The sequence below is a fragment of the Cotesia typhae genome, unplaced genomic scaffold, assembly GCF_013202065.1.
Source record: "Cotesia typhae breed Kobodo isofemale line unplaced genomic scaffold, CoteBio_Ctyphae contig_5, whole genome shotgun sequence".
Classification (NCBI taxonomy): Eukaryota; Metazoa; Arthropoda; class Insecta; order Hymenoptera; family Braconidae; genus Cotesia; species Cotesia typhae.
Window position 1 is genome coordinate 2,477,356 of NW_027423757.1, and position 27,835 is coordinate 2,505,190.

The 27,835-nt window shown below is 28.0% G+C and overlaps 1 protein-coding gene and 1 long non-coding RNA gene across 5 annotated transcripts in view; one reads left to right on the forward strand and one right to left on the reverse strand.

The window, feature by feature from the left end:
• LOC141531489 (glutamate receptor ionotropic, kainate 2) overlaps positions 1-27,835 on the reverse strand; it is a 121,739-nt gene that overhangs the window by 23,995 nt on the left and 69,909 nt on the right. For all 4 annotated transcript variants that reach the window (XM_074249336.1, XM_074249337.1, XM_074249338.1 and 1 more), the window contains exon 8: positions 17,724-17,876. In XM_074249336.1, coding sequence (XP_074105437.1) covers positions 17,724-17,876 — 153 coding nt within the window. The remainder of the gene's footprint in view (positions 1-17,723; positions 17,877-27,835) is intronic.
• On the forward strand, positions 26,862-27,759 carry LOC141531492 (uncharacterized). The gene is made up of 2 exons (XR_012479934.1): positions 26,862-27,229; positions 27,449-27,759. It is a non-coding gene; the product is annotated as an uncharacterized LOC141531492 (long non-coding RNA).

The following is a 27,835-nucleotide window of genomic DNA, read 5'->3' on the forward strand; positions in this document are numbered from 1 at the left end:
TTATTACAATTATTTCAGGCCAAGCTGGAATTTGTAAATTGAGAGGCCGAATTAACTGTAATAAAATTTTGTCAATTAATGATCGCTATTGTCTCAGATGTCACTTTTTAATTTAGTAGGTTCTTTTATAAGTAATTTATTCACATATGTCAATTAATTAGTTTGTTGCAAGCCTTTTAGTTATGGGAAATTAATTAGTTAAAATTATTTGATTAAGTTGAAATAGTAGAAGCATTTGTGTAATTTAGATAGTCAAGGTCACTTTGGAATATATGCAGTTTGAATATTTAATGAGGCTTGTTAAATTTGTAGAATTTGAAATTTGAAATTTTGTAAAATTAATTCTAGGCCGTTGGGCTGAATTTAATTAATTTAGTAAATCTAGTAAATTAGTTTATTGACAAAATAGTTAATGACTTTAATTGAATAATTTTGATTGATAAAATTTGGTAATGAATTAAATTAGTGAATTTGGTAATTGGTATTAAAGAAATGTTAAGCGTAAAATTCAAGGAATTTAGATAATTAGTAATTCGAAGAAAATTGAGTAATAAGAGAAAGCGTGTATTAAGTTAGCGTCCGGTGGGCGATTTCTGTATGGAATTTAGTGAGTATTTAGAAACGTTGTATAGACGCCCGAGTCGGGGGTACAACGGATTAAGTTAGGAAACCACTGCGTAGACGCCCGAGTCGGGGGCGCAGTCGGGAATAGGTTTTAACTGGTATTCCGTCAGATTGACGAGGTAATTAGTTGGTATTTTATGGTATTCCGTCAGGTTGACGAGGTAATTAGTTGGTATTTTATGGTATTCCGTCAGGTTGACGAGGAAATTAAGATATTGAGATATTCCGTCGGAGTGACGAGGTTGAATAAATTGGTTAATTTAGTTATAGGAAAAATTGGCAAGGGCCAACGTAGGTGAGAGGTTCTCACAATTAAGTTAGTTTTAAGGAAATTATTAAGTTTGTGGATTTGGTGGAATAAATCAATTTTATTTTTTGTAAATAGTTTTTTTTTCAGTTTATTTACAGCCTTTCTCGGACTTCTCACGACCCTGTCTTTTCCCTCTCATGCTTCCCCGGTTTCTGGGACACCGTGTCTAAAATCCCAGTGGCGCCCTTTCTAAAGAGGAAAGGGGTAGCTAACTGGACCTGGGCCAAACCCCACGGTTACAATTTTATTTGATGAAACTTTTATACCAAGTTTTGCATTTTCCCGTGCAAAAAATGGTATCTCATGATAAATTCTTAAATTCATGTTTTGAAACAATAATGATTTTATGATAAATTTTTTCGTAAAAATATTTCAATTTTCTTAGAAAAATGTTTGAGAAAAAACCGTGCATCGAATTTGATGGCTTTCTTTCTATTTAACTTTGTTATGTGGAAAACATTAAGGATATAAAAAAAATAGAATTCATTGTAACAGGGTAAAATTACCCTTAATCGATAAGTCACCGGATATCGATAATTATTCGACATAGCACTGGCGCGTCTCGATCTTCGGGCCTAAAGGGAGAATAGGAGGGGGTGAGTTTGGGTTAAAATAGGTGAGCCGTGCAGTGGAAAAGGGAGAAGTAGTGGACCGCCAGACTGAGTAGTGACGAGACGAAGGAAACCGACTACAACTAGGACTTCATCCTCAACGAGTGAGTTAGATCATCGTTTTGTTCGTCAAGGTATCAATTATTACTCTGTGGGAAAGAAGTGGACCGCGGTTTACCGAATACCCAGTTACTTCTCCTATTTAATTATTATAGATCGTTTAATCGACGATTATTAATAAATTAATAGTGGAACATTTGCTAGTTTTGGATTTAGTGATTTTCATGGGGGTTTATACCCAAGGATCACTTAATCGACCTTGTGGGAAAATTTTAATAACTAAAAATTATCAATCAATTAATTAACATCTGAAAATTCGTTAAATTTATTTTTATAATTAACTTAGTAAAATTGATTGATTTTTGTCATTGAAAAAAAATCGACAAATTTTTATTCATGGAATTTTGGTCAAGCGTCAGTTTTTGTGTCGCAGTAAATTCCAATACCCAAGGTCAAGCAAAACTTAGCTAGAGAATGTTCTAGCAATTAAAATTTGAATATTTCGACTGGTGTCGAATTTTTTATAATGGAAAAACTAGTAGAAAATTATTAAGAATTTTATATTAAGAATTATTTAACGAGAATATTTTATATTGTAAAATTATTTTATGTCGTGATAAATTTCGAAATTTTGGGGATTAAGTCCGTGAAGTAGTCAAATTAAAATTACTGAACTTGATAATTATCGGCGTGGAGATTAAGTCCAAGAAATCAGCTATTCGGTCAAAATTGTTACCGTAAAAACTTAGTCAGAATTAGTTAATTAAACTTGTGTTAATAATTTTGAACTTGATTGTAAAGATTTATATTGTGATTAATTTATTTAACAAAAGTTAATTCAAGGTATTAAGCTTCTCGTTCGAAATAATGACTTAGGAATTTTAAGCTGTTTTAATATTTTAAACCAAGGAAGATTAGCAATCGAAAATTGAAAGTTGGAGATTAGTTCAAAGTTAATTGAAATTGGTTGTTAATTGAAAGTTATCCTACTATTAAATACTAATGATTGAATAAGTTAAATTAATAATATTGTAATTAAATTAAAATCATTTCCTTCAATTTAAGATTATAAAATTCAATTAAGCGAAGTGTGGGTTATGTGTGTGAAGAATTGTATGGGTTATGCGTGATAGAGAGTGTTAATAGTGTTAAGTTTGGTAGTCCGGTGGACTTAATTTTAAGTTATAAAAGTGTGTAAAGTTAGTTCGTTTTGGTAGTCCGGTGGACTTGTACTTTTTAAGCTTAGTTTTACGCCAGGTGTGGGAGACCGTTTGTTCGAAAAAGCCCGTCTAGTCATCGTATCGTCGTTTGGAAGGTTCGTTTGTAAATATTGTTTATTTCGCAGTTATTCTCCGCTTCGTTAGATAATAAGTTAATTATAGTGTGTGAGTGAGCGCTTAAATTGTTAAATTTGTTAATTTTTTGTTGTTAATAAATATCGATTGATCTTGTTAATTAATTCTTTATTATTCAACAGCACATTCCTCCACTCTCTTTACCCTAAGATTAAGTTTTCTCAGCTCTGGACCGGTTCCAGGAACCGTGATTAAAAATCCTGGTGGCGCCCTGATAATTATATTGTTGTTAGTTTTGTTTATTCATTTATAAAATTGATTAGGGGCCAACCTGAGCAGGTAAAACTGTTACACCATATTGAGTTTGATATTATTACTAAAACGGTGGATAATTAATTTTGAACTAGAACTAAGGTAAGTACACGGAAAAAAGAAAAATAGAAAAATTACAGTATATAATATAACGTGCACGGAAAAAAAAATTAATTTGAATTAAGAAAAAAATTCTTAAACCAAGAAAATAATGTTGAAGAGTTTTATTGTCTTGGATCAAGACGAAAAATTCTTGAACCAAAAAAAATTTCTTAGTTTAAAAAATTTTTTACTAGGTAGTAATGATTTGAATCTTGAAAATGAAAAACGCCATTTTTTACTATTTTTGAAAGATTGGAACTTTAGAAAAAGAGTTAAATATTTTTTTCAGCCTCTACTGCAGCATGGTATGGCATTCAGGGTTTTTCTCTTTGAAACCTTGAACATCAATCCTGAACAATAACGTGAATGTAACGTTTACTACTGGTACGCAAAGAGCTTTAGTTTTATCGATTTTTTTTTTTTTTTACGACAACTGACAACGTTTAGCATTTAAACTTTTTTTTTTCTAACTTTTAGTAAATTTTCAACTTTCGACGTATGTTAAAAAATTATAGCCATTCAAATAATTTCTAAATAATCATTTTTCCAAGGATGGCCTGCAGGTCAACTGCTTTTCAGATTTTTTTTTTTAGAGAGAAGTAAGTATATCTATTAGCAATTAACAAATATTTATCAACTATGAAAAAATATTTTTGATAGTTAATACATTGTATTAGATCAAATACTTTTATTAGCAAATGTAAGAGATATTTTTTTGTATGGTTTCAAACATAATTAAATATGATTATTTTCTATCCATACACTTATTGTCAAAAAATATTTCCGTTATTTATTAATATACTTAGAATCGAATAGTGTAAAAAGTAAGTGAAATACCAAGGAGCTATCAATGGATGATCCTTCTTATACATTTCTATCTCTCATATCGAAGTCAATAACGGGAATAAAGTCTATAAAAAAAAAATGGTTAATATAGCCTGGAATCCTTGCAGAATATCGATGACTTTTAGAAGTGCATTTATAAGATATTTCGAGCGATAAAATTCTTCCTCTAAAAGGAACCACTGAGCTTTTATTTGATAACACAATAGGTAAAAAAAATCAAATAAAAATACAAAATGAAAATATTATTGCAATTGTTCATTGTAAAATTTTAGTCAATCATGATTCCCAATGGTGTATTTATTTTGTTCAGAATGATATTGCTGAAGCATTGTCATATGCATAAAATAATCGTTCTGATAAAGTAGAGGCAGACTCCCACTTCCTTTATTGTCTGAGCAAAGGTAATGGTGTTATCACTGACACCATTGCCACTGGGTTCTGCGACTGAAACTCCAATTTGAATCGAACGACCCTACTGTGGCAATAATAAGACCTTAAGAGAAGTGCAAGATTTTTTTTTTTTATCTAATAGTCTTTATCTCACATTTCTTTCTCATAATCTTTTCCATGTTAAATTTTCGGGCTTCTTAATATAAATGCCAACGTTAAACTCGTAGCAGTTTTATCATCACATTTATTATATTGGTATTTATTCGTATAAAACTCTTCGATTTTTTATTTTATTTTATAATCTTTACATCACAATAGTGAGCTCAGAAAGATGAAAAGAGTTTATGCGCCAAGTTTAAAAGTATTTGAGTTTCATGTAAAAAAGTGATTTGATCTCACGAAACTTTTGTACCAAAATTTTTGCTTAATAGCGACATCGAATTCAAGTCAGTTGAGTGAGTAAAAATTTTTATGAGAAGTATGCATACAAACTTTAATGGGTAAGGAAGTTGATAAAAGAATTTCTTTAGTTTATTCCGTGAGTAGGAAAATGAGTATCTGCAGTGTTAACACGAATGGTATTAGCAAGAAAAACATGTTATGAACAATAGATGGTTACAAGTTTTGGCAAGTTTGTGGCAACCTGTCACCTAACTCCATTATTTAAGGTATATCTTTTATACGCGGTAAGAATATGAGCGAGCGGGATAACTGGGTTCCGAGATGGGTATGCTTCTTTCCTAGATTTAAATGTAAACTTGTTCTACGTGATCTTCTTCATAGTCTGACACCCACGTAAAGGGAAAAGCACGCTGAGAAATTTAATGCTAATTGCAGGGTAGATAGGTACATTTCTTAAATAAAAACTTTTACATGTTATCTATTAAGATTATATGTTTGACTTTTTTTCATTGAGATTGTAATTTTAATGATCACATTTTGTTGAGTTAGAGCTGAATTGATAAAAAATAACAAACAATGATGAGTGAAATCTTTGAATCAGGAATTTTAAACGCTATATAAGAATTATTTAGGTGATGATCTAGATACAGAGTTTTACCGTTTTTTAACCATAAAAAATCAATAAAATTAAGTTATTAAAACTTACTCAATTCTATGAAATTTATTTTCTCAAAAAATAACTTCTATGAAGATACCGTTGATACAATCTAGTATTAATCGACAATATTAATAGTTGCTTGGAATGTAATCAAATAACGAAATTTTAATTAAAGTAACTAATTAGGAACATATAAGCAACCAATGTAAAACGACAAATAAATTTTGTTGATTGAATAATTGCCGAAGTACTGATGGTCAATGTTAGACGAATCAATGCCAGCTTTACAAACGTAAAATAATCTTTCAATACAATAAATATAAATAAAATTCTACAAAATTGTGAGAATTTGAAAAATTGACGGATCAATGATGTTTTTTTTTTTATAATTCTATATTTCATGGCATTTTTTTTTTAACAATTTATTTAGATTTCCATGCTCTTCAAGAGACAAAATTAGTATAATATTCTACAAATTGATATCTTAAAAATTTTAATGAAAAACAAGATAAGAACGTGTTTTTTTTTATCTCCCAACTGCGAAAATAAATGATAGTATAGAATTACATAAATTTTTGACAGATGATTCGTGAAATTATTTTGAAAAAGGAAAAAAATGAAAGAAAAGAAAGTTATCGCTAATCTGATTTTCTATCACCGAAAAACGATAGAACCTCATAGAAAGAACCATAATTCAACAACTATTTTTGTATAATTTTTTTTTGAATTATAACTTTGAGGAATTATATTCTCTGAATAATTAAATGATTTAATTTTAGTTTACTAAAATTTTTTATCGCGTTACTAAAAAAGTCATAAAATACGATAGTTAATAACCGTAGCTTTTCAATGAATGTGTTGATTTGATTTTATAGATTGATTTATGACCTCAATATTCTTGACTTTTTGTAGATAGGAAAAAATGGTAGATAAAAAGTATCGTTGTCATTCGATAGTATGCGTTTGATAAAAGTTGTAAAGGGAGGGTTAATGTTAAAATTTAATTATATAACACTCAGAAATAAATATTATCTTTCTATTACACTGTTTTAAATTCGTAAATAGAAACAATTATACACGAGTATGCTCTAATTCACGGCATATTCGGATGACCAAACATTGCTAATACTCTCCTATTTTCTGTTTAAACGACTTTCTTCTGAAGGAATCTCACTTGCGGTAAACCGTACATAACAATGGAACAGCTGAGACTGGTCAACAAGTACTACGGCTCTGTAACTGTGGCAAATTACTGGTGAACACAGAATGTCAGATTTGTAACTTTAAGAAAGTTTGTGTTGTCAAATACTTGTTAGTTAAAGTGCCTATTGTTTACTGCACAGCTAAACAATTATTTCTAAGAATTACTGACGATAAATGAATCGATTGTAAATTTATTTATTATCAATTTACTTAGAATTAAAACCAATTAATTTTATACCTATGAATTCGATCATTAAATTTAAGTCTCCAGAACTTTTAAGCGCTTTTGATTATGGAGATTTAGGTTGAAGAATGGTTTTCAATCATCATAATCTTAATTATGTAAATTATTGAATTATAAAAAAAGCATTAACTTTTTCCATTAAGCCATTCGCTCAGGTTTTGAGTTTTTTTATTTGCTATAGATGAAAAAATACGACAATATTGTTTTGACTGTTATAAATGTAGTGGGAGGTCACGCAAAGCTATTGATATGGATTTTTTAATCAAAATTTTGTTGATATTCACATGAGTCAAATAAACGCACTAACAATTTCTGAATGCAAATATAAAGTATGTTCATAATACTTAAAATCAAAATTATGAAAGGCAATAATTTTCTGAGTGATATCTCGTAAAAAAGTACCGATTTGATTTTACCGATGTATACCTGGTCAATGATTTTTTCTGCAAAAAAACATAAATATGTATTCACCTATATATTTTTATTCGATTCGCATGGCGGATTTCTACCTATGTCACATACGTGTTCACGTTCAGAGCTCAATTTTTTTCACAATAAAAAAGCTGCACTAAAATACAATGATCCAGGAATATAACTTCAGTTATTCGAGAAATGTAATTGAACATCAACACATCAATAAAACTGTATTATTGACAGTTAAATCCGGACATAATAACAATATTTTGATTAAAGTAGAAGAAATTGTAGAAAAAAATCCAAATCATAATTTTTTGATCCTCGTTACAATCTGATATGGGTATATACAATCAGATTATACCATTTAAGACTATAACTTAAAATTTTTTTACAGGTATATTTATTCTAAGGCATTGAATGTCGAGTGAAGTACGAATTAATGCAAGGTACGCAATTGAAACTTAGATTAAAACAACTTCAATAAATTAAGAGACTTTTCTTGTTGGAATATATAAGCCGACGACGTTACTTAAGGAAACCCCATTCTCCAGAGTCCATATCCACATTCAAGAGGTGTTGTTAACTTTGAGTAAGGTAAGCGCAGGTAAGATCTGAACTTACACAGCTCATTTGCCTCTACTCTGAAGATGTGGTCAACCCACTTGCTTCATGCTGAATCTCTTATTTAAATCATATTACAGTAAATCATCTTAGTATTTTGCAACGAAGAGTTTTACTACCATAAATCATTCTGCAGCAGAATGTTGATTTTACTCTGTTTCAGTCCCCAGGGCAGACAATCGGTGAAAAAAATTTACGAAAAAGAAATAAGTAACGTAATAGCAATCAGAAAAACCCGTGCCAAAAAAAATCTGATTCAGAATGAATTTAAGATTGAAATTCATATTTTAACACAAAAATGAATTAGTTTTGAGATCAATCCAAATTTAAAATTGAGTTATAGATAGAAATTAGTACGCCTGTAGAACCATCAATCCTGATTCAGAATTTTTATAAAGATTTAATAATATTTAGTATAAATTTTATACATAAAGTATTTTTAAGTTTTAATTAAAATTCTGAAGCACGATCGGAAGCTCTACAGGCGTGCAAATTTGTATCTACAAATCAATTTCAAATTTAGATTGATCTTAAAACTAATTTATGTTTGTGTCAAAATATGAATTTCAATATTAAATTCATGATGAATCAGGATTTTTTTTTACGGGAAGGAGTAAACAGTAAACTTAGCTCATATTTTCATTAATTTATATCAAAACATACACGGAAAAAAAAATTATTGAAATGACTTTCCAACGTATCCTCAAATGACGTTTCCTTAAAATAACGATCCGGATTTCTGATTTAAGGATTCATTTGTCTGACTTAAGCATACAGAGAATAGCTCTTGTGAATATATGGAGTTCCATCAAAACAGACAACTGTTTTGATAATATGAGGATCTGCATAGATGAATTAATTACATGCATCGCTAAAATAATGATATGGATCGTCATTATGATCATCTGCTGTATTGTTGAATTAGCTATACAGCGTATCTCTAAAAAAAAATGACTATACGGCGTATAGGCAGAATAACGATACGTATCCTCATTCTAACGATATTTTTCTCTCCGTGTAACATTGATATCTTTTTCATAAATAAAAACCTTGAGAATTTGTTGGGAAAATAATAATGGTTTGTGCGAAATTGAATCGTCGCCTTTTGATAAGGTAGTATATTTGTTTGATTAAGTAATCGAATCCGGGCCCTTTGATATTGCGTCAAGTGCTGTGAGCTATCCTTATAGTTATACTGTTGGATTAAATTTAGATTCTCTGAACAAAGACACAATAGTTATTGACGAAGCATTCAATGTAGAGCTTAACAGGGTTGTTGTTTCCAAAGTTTACTCTAAGATTTGTGTTCGATTGCCCAGACTAAATAAATAAACCTCAATTATCAGTTTCACAATATTTGAATTAAAAATAATGATCGATAAGATTTTGATAATAATTATGATAATAATTTCATTGAAAAAACAAATTCTAGTTCAGTTTACAGATTGAAAAGAAAAAAATTGAATTATTGCATGTTTTTTTTTTTTTTTGTATAAAATTAACATAATCGTAATGTTAAAAACGGTCGACACAATGTTAGTGTTAATTTTCGTCATTGTATCAAAATTAACATTAATATTGTTTCGACTGTATCTAACAATAGAATTGTGTTTGTCTTACACAAAATAAGTGTTAACTCACTTATTATTTGAGTTTTAATATAAAGTTTAGGAAATTAATTAAAAATAAATAAATTTTTCATGCTTATTAGGAAAACTAGTTTATTTAATTTCTTCAAATTTTAGTCAAGTATCAACAGTCTTAAACTTAAATATATGATTTACGTATCATAAACTTACTCAATACTTATTTCTTATAAAAAATAATTAGTAATTATAACCAAATTTTCGGCATTCAATTCGTGCAATTCCCGCAACTTTTAATGTATGGTAAATCTAAAACATTGACGACAAATATCTCACATGTTTGTTCAATAGTGTAAGTAAAACAAGAAGTTGACATTTCTTTAGTAATTCATGATTCACAAACAACATACATTTGCGAATCGATCTCATAAAAGAATAACGTTTTGCTAAAAGCTGGTAACTCATTTATAAATGACGTAAAAATAAATTTAGTAAGAATTATTAATATTGATCATCTAAAATTGAACTGTTGCCCACTGTATCCAATTTTTCTGATTAATAAACGTTGCGTTAAGGTGACTTTAAGATTTTGTCCAAAAAATAAAAAAAAAAGTTGAAATTAATTTATTATTTAATATTTCCACGTCATGCATTTAATTTTTTAATGCTCAAAATTACAATACTATGTATTTAGATAAGAGTCCCATTCTGATTTGTTGAAGGAAGGAGGGATCTCTGAAGAAGCGTCGTGATGGCTGAGTTATAAATTTTTTTTTACGAAGGTTTCAGAAGATGTTTATTGAATGTGTATTTTCAATTTAACAAAAAGTTTGAGTTAAAAATTTCATTATTTACATAAAAATAAAAATTGTTAAAAATATGCTTTTTTTCTGATGGAGTAAACCCATGTAACCCCTTCAATATTATTAATATTAATTAAATGCTTTTTATTAGTTGATGCTTATACTGGAATAATTTAAATAAAATTGACTGTATGTGACTGTAACTGATTCACGAACACTGTTCTGAGACTTTAGATTTGACTTAACACATTTATCATGTTTTTTTTCTAAAAGGTTTTCTTAAAGTTTTTAATGAATTGTGAGGAAAAGAATAATTGAATTCTATATGCCGGTTTTTCAACATTCTCTCGAGAGAAAAAAGCTAAAGTTTCTTTTATCAATTCAAATGAGATGAAAGAAATTTAATACTAATTTTTTTTATATTTTTACACTTTATGCACATCTTTCTTTGTTATATTTTGTGAGCTGTAACGCCTGAAAAATTTTCCTTTGATTTATACAATTTCACCCGACATTATTCATTATTAATATTCAATAGATTTTATAACCTTGCATTTAAACATGAACCATTAAATAAAAATAATTATTCATTTCAGTAAAAGAAATACTCCTCTTAGTTTCTCTATCTATCCCCTTTAATAGTTTACGGGGTTAATTAACTTTTATTATGGTTAGATCAATATCCTGGGTTATTTTAGATTCATATTTACATAAATTTTTGCTCTTTATTAACAAAGATAAAATAAAACAAACGATTGGTGAATAATCTTAGGATTCGTTGTAGATGTTTCAGGATTGTTGTCCATTCTGTAGAGCAATTTGTCTTCATTAGCCCAATTAAATTGTTGGGTGTTATAGTAATTAGCCGGCAGATTAAGGGGTATTAATTTTGCAATAACAACCCCATTCTGTCAATTAATAATTATTTATTATCAAAGTGTATTATAATTATCAGTTATTTACTACTTTTGGCACGTGTTTATCAACTTCACCTGTAACCTTCGTGTGCAACGAAATCGTTCAGTGTAATTTTGCCCAACGCCAACTCGTAGATTGTTATTGTTTGGGTTTGAAAAAGAATATTTATTTTTCATGTATAACAGTTTAGGGGCCATCCATACACAGAAAAAAAAATTTACTTGAATAAAGTAAATAATTTTGAAGAATTTCATCTTCTTGATTTGAGTAGAAGAATTCTTAAAATAAGAATTATTTTTTTGGTTTGAGTAAATTTCACTTAGTTCAAGAATTTTTTGTCTTGATTCAAGACCATGAAACTCTTCAAAATTATTTTCTTCGTTCAAGAATTTTTCACTTGATTCAAGTTAATTTTTTTTTTTCAGTGTAAATTACGTCATACGAATTTCAGGATTTTTTAACCCCTCCCTCTTGATGTGACTCACACATTTTTCAATTTTATGCATTTATTTAAAAATAATCACAAATGAGCAGTTATTTTCATTTTTTAGAAAAGCGAGCGAGCACTCGCCAATGATTTAAACGTATTCATACCCTTACTATTTAGAACTCTTGAGAATTTTAGTATCTCACTTGCATTACAACGCCGCTTTAGAAGTTAGATGTTGTTGCGTGAGAGATAATCTCATAACGAGTGTGCTAAAGTATTAATAAATATAGATCGAGTTTGGAAATATTTAAAGTTTTTCATTTAATTATAAGTTTTGAACAATTACTTTTTTTTTATTCGAACAATAATTTATTATTTGGCTATTTTAATGCTTTGAAGTCATATTTAGGGCGGATTTTAATAACCCAATAAAAACTATTAATTCTCTATGAAGTACTTTCCTTGATATACAAACTACAAACTAACTTCATACAATAGTAAAATTTTTCTATAAGTCATTATTAAATAATAATTTGTAGTAAAATATTTGATAATGAGGTACATGAAATGCTCTGAATTTCTTGACGTCATCACTACTATAGATTAAATGGATTAAAATAGATTAAGAAAGCTAGTTTAGTAAAACGTAATATTTCTTAGCAGTGAAAAATATAGAAATAATAAATCAGACGATCGTAAGTTTTAGAAGATTAATATTTGAAAGGTCGAAGATTGATAGAGATTAGTTAAAAAAGTTTATTGTAAAAACCTAACTCGAAATGACATAAATCACAATTTTGGTACAATAATTTTTTTCGGGTTTTCAAATAGTTATCAATTCACCTGGAAGTTTATAGACTTCATTTTATCTTAAATTTTTTTTTCGCTTCCGTATATCTTTGTTCGAAATAAATAAGGTACACGAAATAATGTATATGATATATATATATATATATATATATATATATATATATATATATATATATATATATATATATGAAAATGTTACTTTTACATTCAAACCCGAGTTACATAGTCTTACAAGCTAAAAGTAAAGAATAAATTAATTTTAATGTCGAGAAAATGATTTTTCTAACTTTCTGATTTCCAGTTGATTGAAAAACCAACTAATTTTTTTTTTACTTTGTTTTTGTCTATCATTTTATTTTTATGGAATTTTTTAACTATTTATTAAGAAAAAAGTTAAAGTTTTGATTAATAAATACCAATTTTTAGACTGTATTCATTTTTACTTAGAAATAATTGAGTTTTGAGAGTTCACATTTTATACAGATTATATAAAAAGTTAAAAGAAACTTTTTTCAGAAGTTAATTGTCATTTTTTTGTACAAACCTCGTAACTAAAGTACAGTTATATTAATTTTAGATAAAGAATTTCTTGCACTCGAAATAACCTTTTCAATGAGCGTATAAGATGATTCCGAGATAAAACTAAATGAAGAAAAAGCATGGTTGAGCCCTCGTTAGAGGTAGGATTAAATAATAATATCACTAAACTCCATACATAAATCATGTACAACAATTGTGTAACTTAGAAGTTATTATTGAAAGTGTCTTAAGACTGGATAACTTTAATAAACTATAAACTACTAATCTACATTTATAGCTATTAGAAAGCGGTGTTAATACTGAAAGATCTATCGATACAGTTGTGTTATCCTCGATAATCCCCTGTATGAACTGTACACTGGATGATATATAGTAATATGAATGTTAGGCTGATACAAAGGGTACAATAGTATAATTGTCACAACTAACGCTTCTGGAGTTTAGTGAGCTCGCTATACATCACGGTTGTTATACGCTACGCACTCAAGATTCCGACACGTTTTGCTATTCCATACGTTCGATCAACACGTTTGTACTGCGATGGAATACATTATCTAGTTTGACATCTGTGTGAACTCGTAACTATAATTATTTCCTGAAAGCTAACACGTACCCGACAAGATGTTCATTCAATTGCTACGAAATTGTGTTATTGATAATATCGGATAAATTACGATGATAATCTGCCAGTGCCAAATTCAATAAACTATTCTAATTTAATTATTACTTACTAGCAACCTGCACTTATTATGTGATTGCCAGAAATTATGAATTATTAATGAAAGAATTTTGGCTTCATGAGTTTTCAATTTTTTTAATAATAATGTAAGGTACCCGCGGGTAATAAGGCCTAAGTGATAGAAATGCTATTTAAAATAACCGTTTCCGCTAAAGACTTCTCTAGTAGATGCGTCTAGCATAGAAATGTCGCTACAAATTTATAGAGTCCCGATAAAACGTTCTTTGTCTTCTATATTTCATCATCCGTCATATGCTAAAGTAGCGCAGGAGAATTCCTAAAAAACAATTTGAGTAAATGGTAAACATTTTTTATAATTTTATATCTAATAATTTAAAATCATTGTTCTAATTTTTATCAACATCTTAAAAAGCATTGTTGCTCAATTTAAGTGATAATTGACCTTCTAATACCAATTTTATCAAGTACAGTATAACTATTTCCAGTATGTAGAACTCGCAGGCCTTATTACCCTACCGTAGTAAAATAAGGCTTATTTGCAAGGTTTTTGAAAAAATTTAATTTTGTATTTGTTTATGGTGAAAATTACCATTACTTCATTATATTTTATGGCTAATGTATTGATTTAAAAATTAATGATGCATGCAATAATTAAATGCAATATTTTCGATTTTTTTCAAAATCTCCTTTAGCTAGGTCTTATTACCCGCCGGTACCTTATACTGAAAAAAAAACTAACTTGATTCGAGAGAAATTCTTGAACCAAGAAAATAATTTTGAAAAGGGTAATTGTCTTGAATCAAGTCGACAAATTTTTAAATCAAGCAAATCAAGAAAATTGAGTTCTTCAAAATAATATGCTTGATTTAAGAACATTTTTTTTTTTTTGTGTACTTAACTTAGGTACTTTTGAAATAAATTTACAAAATAGTATTGCTATGACAGGATCCATTGCCAACAATTTAATAGAAAATGTGACATGAAATAAACTTGTAGAACCAAATTATTCAAAACTGGCTTTTACCCGCGGCTTCGCTCGCGTTGAAGTTCTTAAATAAATATCAAAGATCATTACATTCTAATAGATCTGAATCAATGTGATTCTAATTTTTTGATAAACAATTTTTTTATCTTTTGTGAAAAAAAATTTTTTTTTTAATAAAAAGTATCCTATGTTACTTTTAATACCTCCAAAAATATATGTACAAAGTTTCATGTTGATCGGTTAAGTAGTTTTTGCGTGAAAGCGTAACAAACAAACTTATATTCACATTCATAATATTAGTAGGGATTGCTCCAAAAAATTAACTATCTATAAAATAATATGAAATCGTGCAAATATACAATTTTATGTCAAGGCCTTATTGATTTGAACTATAAAAATCCTTTTTAAAACAAAAATATATCGGTCAAAATATTTTCCTTGTTTTTTTTTTATTATTTAGATGATAAGACTTTCAGTGAAATAAATATCAAACCTTGAAAACGCCAGGTCAAAACCTTTCCGATAATATTAAACTTAAAAAAAAAAAAACCTCTTTTATCATATAAATACACCGGCGACGAAATTATCCTTATTCTTATTATCATGTGGATTATGAGAAAAAACTTATTGGAAAAAAAAGTATTAAGAAGAAAAATCTATTCATAATATAAATATAGGATAGGAAATATATATAGGGAAATAAATATAGCTATCATATTGTTTGTAGAATATTGGATTACTAGATATATTTTTTATATTTAATATTAGATTACTAGATATATTTAATTTGAAGAAAACAACTTCCAGCAGCTTTGAGTACAATAAAGCGACTCTTTTGCTTTAAATTAATCAAAGTGGAGAAAAGTCTACTTTATTTTAATTATCATACACAAACTAGAGTTTTTTTTTGTTTTAAAAAAGTATGTTTTTTCTTACAGAAATGAAAAATGATATATTGAAGAATTAAACATTATACTGGCAATGATAGAGTAGAATGAGGATATGAAGCTATTTATAAAGACTGATTGATTCTTAATTTATTGAAAACTAAAAAGGAATAACTCAAGTTTTGAAAACTCATTAATAACGACTGCTGTGTGTTTATATATTATTACGGAAGGATTCAATGATCGTGAAATATTAATAGACTCTATAATGGATTTGTTAAAAGAAAATGAGAAAAGTATTTAATTCAATTAAATTAATTATTAGGAACAAGTTATTATTAGGAACAAGTTCATTTTTTTAATTTATCGGCATAGTATACAGCATGAGGATTTGACAAGAGATATATTTCTTTGAGCTTTATAGACCGTGAAATAAATGAAAAATATTATTTTTTCTTATTTTTATAATGTTGACTTATAAGAAAAAAAATACTAAAAAAAATTTTGACAGAAAAAATCTTAAATCTAGAAAATTTTTTCAAATAGAAAAATTTTTCAAATAAGAAATTTTCCTTGTTTTAAATAAATTTTACGTTATTCAATAATTTATTGTCATATTTTACCATCATGATTCAAAACGATGAAATTCCTCAAAATAATTTTCTTGAATTAAGTTATAACTTTTTTTTTTTAGTGTAAGGTAAGAAATTTTTAGAATATATTCGGAAGTAGTTTAACTATCGAGTAGAAAAAAAATACTATAGTGAATTTAACCGTTTATTTGTTCACATTTTGCCGTTAATAAATCTTCATTTATTTAAAATATTGTACGTACATTCAACTGCAAAGTTTTTTCAGGAATTTATTTTTTTAATTTTAATGCATGCTTAGTTACTAGAAGGAAAGAACAAGATGACACTGGATATCATCCCAGATTATACTCAATGATACCTGTAATGAAAAAAAAAATTTCAGATACCAGCTAAAAATCCAGATTATACTGCGTGATATCTGGAATATACTCATTATAATCTGGATTATACTAGCTAGATTTTTATCTGGATTTTTTTTCACTCAGTATAATCTAGGATGATATCCAGTGTAATCTTGTTCTTACCGGGTATGAAGAGATAAAATAGTTTAAATAATTTTCCAATTTAAAATGAAAGTACAAGAAATTGATTACGATGATGAAACTTTTAATTTACTACCGATGTGAAATAGCGATAAGATAAATATCATATAAATTAAATGGAAACAAAAAAGTTGTAAAAATTCGATCATTCATAATGGTGATAAATATTTTATTAATATTATATAGTGATTTAATAAATTGATCTTGAGCATTTGAAGAATCGAACATAACAGTTCAAAAATAGGCGTGCGTAGGTCATTTCGTAAGAGGATTGTTCGATGTCACATGAAAATTTGTGGCTTCTGTAGGTGACAGCTTTTGTGCCATTCATTACGGGATATTTAACAATTTATGTGTGGTTCACCTAATCCGCATGAGAAGTATATGCTATGTAGCTTCCGCTAAGTAATGTAAGCTGATTTATTTAAAAAATCATCCATGCGTATTTTCATAGACTGTAATGTCTCTAATTTTAATTATCATCATCTTTTTTGATTATTAATTCTCTCATTTATTTTTATCTTGTCACCATTTTTATGACCAATCAAAATTATAAATTATAAATATGTGCGTCTATGAAAATAAATAATATTTTCTTATCGATTTAATATTGTCACTAATCTTTATATAACTATATCTGTTTTACAGAAGAGTGAACACCCTGGTTATCGCTCGGATTGGAAAGAATCCAACAGTAATTTATCCCAACAACTGCTTCAAAAGCATTACGAAGCTTAGATGGCGAATTTTTAACGAAAAAAAATTTTTTTTATTTTCTGCATTATTCAATATTTTCAAAATTTTATTTTATTATCAATTGATATGAACACTTACCGAGTTTATGTAGTTAATTAGTGATAAACCACCATCCCACGGGTGCTCAAGCTCACAGGAGAGATTGGCGGGTCTCAGTGCGTGAGATTGCTCCAATGTTCGTAGCCCAACTGCAAATACTTGAACACTGTCGTAAATGAGAGCTGGCTCAGCCTGTAAAATAATTAACAAATAGTCAGATCTTTACACAAATAATAATAAAGAAATCGAATTTTCTTGCAAGATATTTATAGATTAAACAATTTTAAATGATACCTGCAAATAAAAAAATAAATATATTTCGTGACGAGTAATAATTTATCGTTAACGATTCAAAGAATTTCTCAGTAAGAATCAGTTTGTTTAGTTGTAAACTAATATAGTTCTTAATTTTCGTGAATGTAATAATTTGTTTTGACTTGCATAAAATAGAAAAAACATTAATGCATAAATAGAAAAAAATTCATTTTTTATTATACTTTTAAATATATGGATTATTTCTAAAAGATTTACTCATTTTAACCAGTCAAGTAAACTTAATAAGCGTGATACTAAGAAAGTTATGGAAATAGAGATGAGAGAGTAAGAAAGTGAGCGAGAAAAATTGAGGGATGAAAATCAAGTGCACGGACATACCAATTACCTCAGTACATTTGCTGTGTAAATTGCAAGATTGCAAACTACTCTATCAAGATAACCTCTACATAAAGTATCCTTTCGATATTGTATATCTGTATTTGAGGTTTGTCTTTGTGTAGTCTGCTGTTCTCTGTGGTTATGTCGAGCTAATAAATTTCTTTGCATAATTGGTAATTCAATATAAACAACTTTGTTATATGATTTCGAGATAAAGAACAAGATGCTAATTCCAAAAATTAATTTTATCAACTTTACTTCCCGGGGTAAAAGTTTAACGTTCTTAATAATCGAAAAGTAAAATATAGGTTTTGGTTTGATTTTTTAAAATCAAGTATTTTTTAGATCTTGATGTCTTGAGATCCGAACTTATCTCTGTTAATGTTTCGAGTTTAATAAATAATTAAGAAAAAAAATGCTCACTTTTATTTTGACAGTTTGCACCGATAGTAATTTAATAGACTTTATTGAAAGTTTTGTATTGTGTCAAATATACTTTAAAATATTGTGAATTTTACAAAAATTTATTTAATTAGTGTACAATCGCGTTCATTAATTCGAGTCGGTTTCTATGTTAAGGGATTTATTGACAACCCTAAATTTGGAAAATTCTAAAGTCTAAAATTTGAAGCTTACGGATTTTCAAGCTCAAAAGTATATCCTATGTCTTATTTTGAGCTCTCAGAGCTCAAAGAGTCAGCTGTTGTATGCTCTTAAGCTTGAAGAGTCTGATAGTGGTTTAATTAAACACTATTCTTTAAATTTTTAAACTGCAACTACTTTTGAGTGAATAAACCGATTTTCACGCGGTTGGTACTCAACGCAGATTTTCGAATCCTATGATTTACTTTTAAACACAAATTGATCAGATCAAAAATTTTGTAGTAATTCGAAAAAATCATTTTTCTTCGATTTTTTTCATCAACGATAACTCACTAAAGAACCAACCGAACACACACACTGATAAAAAAATTGACTTGGTTCAAGAGCCAAACTCTTGAACCAAGAATATTATTTTGAAGAAAATGATTTTCTTGAGTCAGGAGAATAAATTCTTGAGCTAAGAAATTATTCTTGGTCTAAGAAAATTTTTTTGAGTCAAGAATTTATTCGTGTCAAAGTTATAAACTTTTATTCTAAATTTTTTCTGCATATCATTCTTTTTACGTGTAACACTTAGTATTATCTTATCCATTGCAGTATAATAATTATTACAAGTAATTTAATATCGATAGATCAGTCTTTAGCAGGATGAATTTTAGATTACATCATCTTCAAAAGAGTTAAGTCAAATTTTTCTCCAAGATAAGTAGTAACTGACTCTCTTATCTCTGTTACTACAACGCAAATAGACGTAACTAGATAGGGAATTGCATTTGTTATCCGTCTTTTCTTGGTGTAATAAGCTATTCTTATATTTTGACGATCACTCGTCTTTACCCACAGCGAAATCAGACTTATTTACCGATAAATATCAGAAGCGATACTAGGGTGGGTCAAAAAAATCGAATAATTTATTTTTGATTTTATACTCTGAAAAATAGGTTCGTAGACACCTAAAAAGAATTCTCTCCAAGTATAAGCTCTTAATTATAACGGGAAGGTCCTCCGCTTTGCGGGTTTCTATTTTTTTCGAATAATCAGATAAAAAAATTTATATCTCGCTTCCAACTGCTTGGAAAAATATTCCGTGGCATAGATTTTGTGAGAAATTGAATGCTTTACAAAAAGGTCTCTTATGACTTTTTCAAAAACTCAACCGATTAAAAGATATTCATAGTTGAAGTTTGGCTATTTTAAGGAAAATATTCGTTTTTATTATGAATTTTATAAGTCGATGAAAAAAATTATTTCGGATTGCGGAACTCATGATTTTGTAGGAAATTTACTGCTCTACAAAAATGGTCTCTTATGATTTTTGATTAAGTGAAGCCGTTACGAGATATTCATCGTCAAACATTAACGAATATCAATATTTCCAGTTTTTGATCAATAATTCGATAAATTTTAATTTAAACTATGAGTTTCAGGAAAATTTACATAAATTTGAGTTTCGATCGATAAAGAAATGTTATAATAAGTTAGATAAAGAATTATTGGAATTATCATTGATTTTCCTTGGAGAAATGCCTCAAGAAAAGATTTCTTTCAAACGTCCTGGTGCTGTTCATCATGCTAGATGGATGGCTAAGGCCATTTATAGTTTGAAAATGTATCTATTCAGAGATGAATTCAAACTCTCTCAGAAAGAATTGCATGGTCTTCGTCATTTCTGTATTTTTATAGTCACATTGTATTTAAAAGCTTGGTTTTCATCAACTTCTGCAACAACTGCTGCTTATCATGACTTGCAGTTTATGAAAAATTTATTGGAGTACAAACATATCAATCCTTTGATTTCTTCAGCTACGTGTGAAAAAATGATTTCGCACTTATGGTATTTGAGCGATGAACTTGCCATTTTATCACTGTTTGACGATGGCGTTCCATTAGAAGTAAAAAAAGTATTGTTGAAGCTGTTAATACTCGTGAAGGTACAGATTCTAAAGCTAAAAGATTTGTAATTGCTAAAAAGATTTGAATTCATTGGCGCAGAGAACTCTGAGTGACTTTGTGTCTAAAAAGTCATTAAATCTTTTCAAAATCTTCGATCTACCGTATGACTTTCTTGATGTCGATGTTGAATTATGGCCTACTAATGAGAGTTATCTCGAAAATAAAGAATACTTTCAACAACTAAAAGTTGTCAATGATTCAGCAGAGCGAGCTGTTGCATTAGTCAGTGAATATAATCAATGCTTGACAAAAATGAAGAACAATTCCAGTACTTATTGCAAGTAGTCAAAGAACATCAAAAAACATTCCCAAATTGTAATAAAAGAAATTATTTATAGTAATAGCGTACTGTTATGTTAAAAATATAGACAATTATATTGCAATTGATAATTCAATAAAAAATTTATCTATAAAAAAGTTAAATACTGGTTGTTTCTCACTTGATTCAATACTTTTCATATTAAATTTGACAAAGAAATATGTCATTCACTTCAAATTAAACTAATCATTGGCTATATGTCGAAAAAATGCTCTAATTTCTTGTTTTAATGCAATCAAACAAGCTCAAGACTGAAAACAATATTAAAAAAATTGTTTATAACATTTCTTTATCGATCGAAACTCAAATTTATGTAAATTTTCCTGAAACTCATAGTTTAAATTAAAATTTATCGAATTATTGATCAAAAACTGGAAATATTGATATTCGTTAATGTTTGACGATGAATATCTCGTAACGGCTTCACTTAATCAAAAAATCATAAGAGACCATTTTTGTAGAGCAGTAAATTTCCTACAAAATCATGAGTTCCGCAATCCGAAATAATTTTTTTCATCGACTTATAAAATTCATAATAAAAACGAATATTTTCCTTAAAATAGCCAAACTTCAACTATGAATATCTTTTAATCGGTTGAGTTTTTGAAAAAGTCATAAGAGACCTTTTTTGTAAAGCATTCAATTTCTCACAAAATCTATGCCACGGAATATTTTTCCAAGCAGTTGGAAGCGAGATATAAATTTTTTTATCTGATTATTCGAAAAAAATAGAAACCCGCAAAGCGGAGGACCTTCCCGTTATAATTAAGAGCTTATACTTGGAGAGAATTCTTTTTAGGTGTCTACGAACCTATTTTTCAGAGTATAAAGTCAAAAATAAATTATTCGATTTTTTTGACCCACCCTAAGCGATACAGCGTCACTCATTTGATCGTATGCAAAATTAGTGATCGTGATCATTACTAATTAATTTAATACTCTCTCTTTCATTGTTAAAGAACTTTGGAGCTGACGTGTATGGTGGGGTTTATTTTATCAAGAGTCTAGCAAATGTATTGTCATATTACTTTAGTACTTATGCCGTTATTATAAATTATCCATCTAAAGCACTGCTTTACTTAGTCGAAATAGCTAAGTGGTCTTCGAAGCAAGAGTCGAGTTAAAACTAAAAAAGACCATTCGGCAGCCGAAATGGAAGTAAATTTCAGAATAAATAAAAAAAAGTACTAGGATTGTATACAAAACAAAAAAAAAAAAATAAATAAATAATTATAAAATCTTCTAAACATAAAACCACTGCCAACAGCAAATTTCATAATTGACATAGCGGAATAGGACTTAATTTCAAGACTACACAAATAATGTGGTACTCAAATTGAAGTTTATTTAAAGAGCTTTCAGTTACAATTTACAGAGATTCAATACGTTATTCTATTCAAAAGTTATTCGAGTTAGAAAGTGTAGAAATGTGAATTTTTGGTAGTTTGAAATCCTGGCATTTCTAAATTACTTGACCAATTAAGCTCATCTTCGAATTTGACTTCGGTATCTATTTGTAGAATAAGTATGTCGAGTTTGGTGAAGATCCTTTGTAAATTGGCGACGCTATCGTCGTGACAAGCCGCGTTATATCGTATATATATAAATATGTATATATATTTACATAAATACATTTTTGAACCATATGTATTTTCTGACTCAGTTCGTCGAGTTAAGTCGTAATATAGCAAAATTTTTCAAAAGTTCCGTCATGAGGACCAATGCAATCGTTAGATTTCTATTAAATCTACTAAAAATAGACATAGACTTATCAAAAAGTTTTTATGCTTTTATAAAATTTTTGAAGATATTTACTTAACAAAATAATTTTGAATAATATTGTGAGAATTTCTTCCAACGTAAAAATATTTGGTAATTTCAATTGTAACACTAAAGTTATTTACCGTAGTAAACTGTTTTATTATTCTTTAGCCGTTAAGCTTCAATCGATTAATTCTTTGCGCTACTGTAGAAACTAATTGGATAGTTAGTTTATTTCTTGGAACCTGCACGTAATACTTTTTAGCGCTCACCAAATCAATCAAAGGGTTTGAAACCGTGAGAGAAAATAAAAAGCAAAAAAGAAAAGAAGATTGTTTGTTAGTTTAGATTGGCAGGAAACATTAACTAAGCTTGTTAAGGTTATAGTTTTCAAACTTAACCAACAAATTTTCCATAGTTCTTAAAAAAGTTCCCCGGCTATTTCCTCTGCATATATTAGTAGATAAAATCTGTCTCGTATACCGACTGTTTAATATTAAGAACAAAACAGTTAAATTGATTTATTTCACTTATTTGACTATATGACATTATAACTTGTTCTTATAGGGACCGTACGGCAAATATAAAAGCAGATCTTCTGGCCGAAATAGGCGTGCTCTGTTGTTGAATTTATGAATAAAACGGGCAAAAATATTGAACCAAGCGGTAGGATAATTCAAAGAATATTAAAAAATTAACAAAATATGCTTTTCAACCAGTAATAATCGGTCGTATTCAAAGTAAGGACAATTCAGAAGGGTAAAAAATAATTTAGAGGCTGTGTACATTAAATTTAATGGAAGAAATTCAGCATTATTAAGTCAAATATGTAAACATAACCTTCACAGTTCAATTTCGCCTCTAAACACGACACACGTCATATGTTTGTCATTGCTCTATGGAATACCACTAGTACTAAGCGAATAATAATAAAATTTCACGTTGATCAATTTGACGTTTCCGATTTGATGTATTTATATATGTTATGACATAACAAGACTTCATAGTTGAAAAAAAATATGTGTGTATACTAGAGTACCCAGGTAAGAAGTGAAACTTCTTTATGACATATCATTTTTTTACTATTCACAACTTTTCAGAAATTGGGTAGATAAGGCTTCAGAAAAAAAAATTTTTCCGTATCAAATTAAAGCTATTTTAATTTATAGACATGCATACAAATAATATGACTAATTCATTTTATTATTGATCTTATTATAATTATTGTATTTTATCAATTCTGATCGCATCATTATTACTATTGTTGTCATTATTTAGACTGTCATTATTTAATCTAAAAATTAGTTAATCAATTTATAAAAATTATATAACGAACTTTAATATTCATATTTCATGTCATAACTTAGTAAAAATAATTCAAAGCAGATATTTAATAACTTACTCAATTACACAAGTTATGACTAAATAATTAGAATTATCTATTCAAAGTAATACAATTAAATGATGAGAGTTAATCTTGTAGACATGCAATGATTTTATAAAATTCAAAATGAATAAATAAATCATTAGAAACGAATAATTAAAAAAGATGTACGTCTACATATTTTTATTTTTTAATTGTGTTTTATTTTATTTTTATATTATTATTTGATTTATTTTATTAATTGTTTTTAGAATTAATAATGTTTACTAGATTTATCCTTTACGTCGCTATACTGAACTTTGATATAAAAAAAAAAACAATATGGTGCGTAACTGAAAATCGTGATGATTTTTTTTACTTGCTATAAATTTCTCTCATACGTCGATAAAAAAGTTTCACTTCAAAAATTTTGAAAAATTTATAGATTTATTTAAATCAAAATAAATCACGTTAGTTGACATGTGGAGGTTTAAAATTTTTGACCGAATTTTATACGTTTTTATGATCAGTGGGCATGACAGTCTAAATGCAGGGTTCCTATCGCAAACTAAAGGTTTTATTATATAAATAAGTGGCTTTCAATTAACATGGAGGTTTCGGTGTGTACATTGATAATTATTGCAGGTCAGCAAAAACGAATCTCCATTATGAGAGTTATAGATAAATTTAAGCCTAAGGACACAATGACAAATAAGCAATTGGTTTAATGTTATATTCTGTCTTTTCCAATAGATTTCAAATTATTGATAATAGGATTGTTGATAAATAATATTTCATTTCATGTAGTTTTGACGTATTTTGTGTCAGTAATAAGCACCTCGTGAAAAAGGCGTATATAAAATGGTACTCATAAAATGCATGCTCTCTGGGTTGAAACTGCATGAGATATTATACTACAGATACTGACATTGCCTCGTAATGTATTCAATAATCTAAACCACTTTGAAATGTAATTCGTAATATTTTACAGAACGACTTTGCAATCAAATAACATGATATAAAAATTGTGTTGCAGTGGAAAACATGATTGAAATCAATTGATGGGTTCAGGAGATGTAGTTTTGGAAAAAAATTTTATGATTTACCTTTCAGATTTCATGAAATTGGTGTTAGAGAAATCGCATTATCTGTACTTTTTTTTTTCGACATTTTATTTTCTCATTTAAATAAAATCAATGAAAAGCTTAGTAGGTGCATTCAGTATTCTGTCACTAATTTCAGTTATTTGCTACTGATTTAATTTCAGGGGCTGAAAATAATTTAAAAAGAAATTGTTTAGCAATTGACTGATATCAAAAATTATTCAATTTTAATTTGAATAAATATAGATTTAAATGAAACACTTAAAAATTTTAATTGAATTGAAATAAATGCTAATGATACATTTGCCTGTCATGTCAATTAAAATTCTTTTTTGGGTATTCTACTGAAGGAATTAATGTAAATTTAAACACATGTAAGTAAGACGACTTAAATCTTGTAAAAATGAGTATTTTTTCTTCTAAGTACACTTTAACTACTTTTTAAGATTTAGTATGTAGAAAATTGAATCTAGGATGGTATAAAAATGCTTATTTTCTTACCTAAAAGTAAGACAAGAATTATTATTATAAAATAAATGTAATTCTTCAGTGTACACTGTTAAAAACTCAATTTCAAGAAATTTGCACTGTTCTAAAAAATACATGAGTATGAAATAAATCCACGAACAACATCTACATTCAGATTTACTCTTTTTTATGTTTATAATTTTAGTATTCTTTGACAAGCATGCACAAACAGTACTTATTTACATTGAAATTTCATCTCTACGGGTAGTTTCAAAATCCAAGTAGATTTGTTTTTAAATTTTCAATTTCATTTGATTTCCAGCAGATTTTGTCTTATCACTTGATAGATATCATGTTTGAAGTATGTTATTTGTTTAGGTGCTTCCAAGATATACATATCATAAGAATTCACTTTTTACTGTTTTTATCTTTATACTTTTCTTCTGTACACATCATACTAAGGAAAAATTACCATTTAGAACGAAATACTAATAGCAGTGAACAAATCCTACGGAAATTTTTACTTTTTCATTGATTGAATACATATCACTAGTTTAATTTACTTGTTACAGATAATTTATGATAATCTGAATCAAATTCTCTCGCTGACTTAACTCTTGTACTTAAAACAAATTTGAATACGTCATCTTTATTACTCAATACAAGAAAATTAAACACTGAAATAGAAATAAATCGAAAATAGATCATAAAATTTCGAGAGCAGTGTGTACGAGTTTAATTTATGGAGCCTACCTACATATATTTATAGTCTATGCAACAGTATATGTATAAACTGACTAACAAAGTCTAAAATCTGTACAACTTCAGAACAGTGTTTCGCTGCCAAGTCATACGCGCATGATATCTTGTAACCTCTTTTACTTTGTATCATCCATAGTCGACTATTCTCCGGATGAGTACATACCTACCGTGGCAAATAAAATAATAAAACCGGTGGTTAGAGTATGAGATAGTGTGATTTACGATGCAAATGCCCAGAGGTTATCCACCGACTCGAGAGGAAATTCGGTGATTCATTGGTAGTTGTGTCTGCATCACAAGTAGTGTTACTGTAGATTTAGTCCGCTGGTTCTAAGTGACTCTTAATCACTTTTTTTTATCTACTCAACTGTATTTTCTTGATTAGCATTTTTAATTAATGAGCTTAACAATTTTTATCGTTGTTTTTGTTAGTAATTGTTTATTATTTATGTCTTCAGTTTTTAAATATTTAAAAATCCTGATTGAAAAGTTCCTTTCTAAAAAAATATTCATGAATTTCAAGTAAATCAAATTCATTCAACGAACAGAACTTCGTTAGGTAAATATAAAAGATATTTATTATATATTAAGAAAAATTTTTATCTAAATTATTAATTTATAATATTGTTCTACTCCAACTGTTGAATATTTTTATTATATTTCATCGTACTATTTGATTTTTCTCATTATTAATCAAGTTGTGAATATTTTATATTGTATATTTTTTAAAATTAAGTTTCTGCTGTCATCTAATTTTTTTTTCTGTATAACTTATCAGAAAAGTGAGGTGAATGCAAGAGAGGCTATGTACATGCTAAAGAAGTTAAACTAAATCAGTATGCAGCTCATTATTTCGTAGCGTAGTAACAAGGAAGTTTTGTATTGTGTTTTTTATTTTTGTATGTATTTTTTTACTAGCTTTAAACTTTTTTTAAAAGTTTATTTAGACGGCCGAATAGTCTTAAATAATATAAATATACAACTATAAATTGTATATATTAAATACTGGATTCTGTTATTTTTAATGGAAAATACGTTGTAGTGTTTTTAATTGATGTTTGTAATTTCATAAATAAACAATAAAATAAGCTTTTAGTTTTTAATTTCCACGATATGCCCTCTCAATTGTATATAAATAAAATTTACCATTAATAAAACAAAGTTT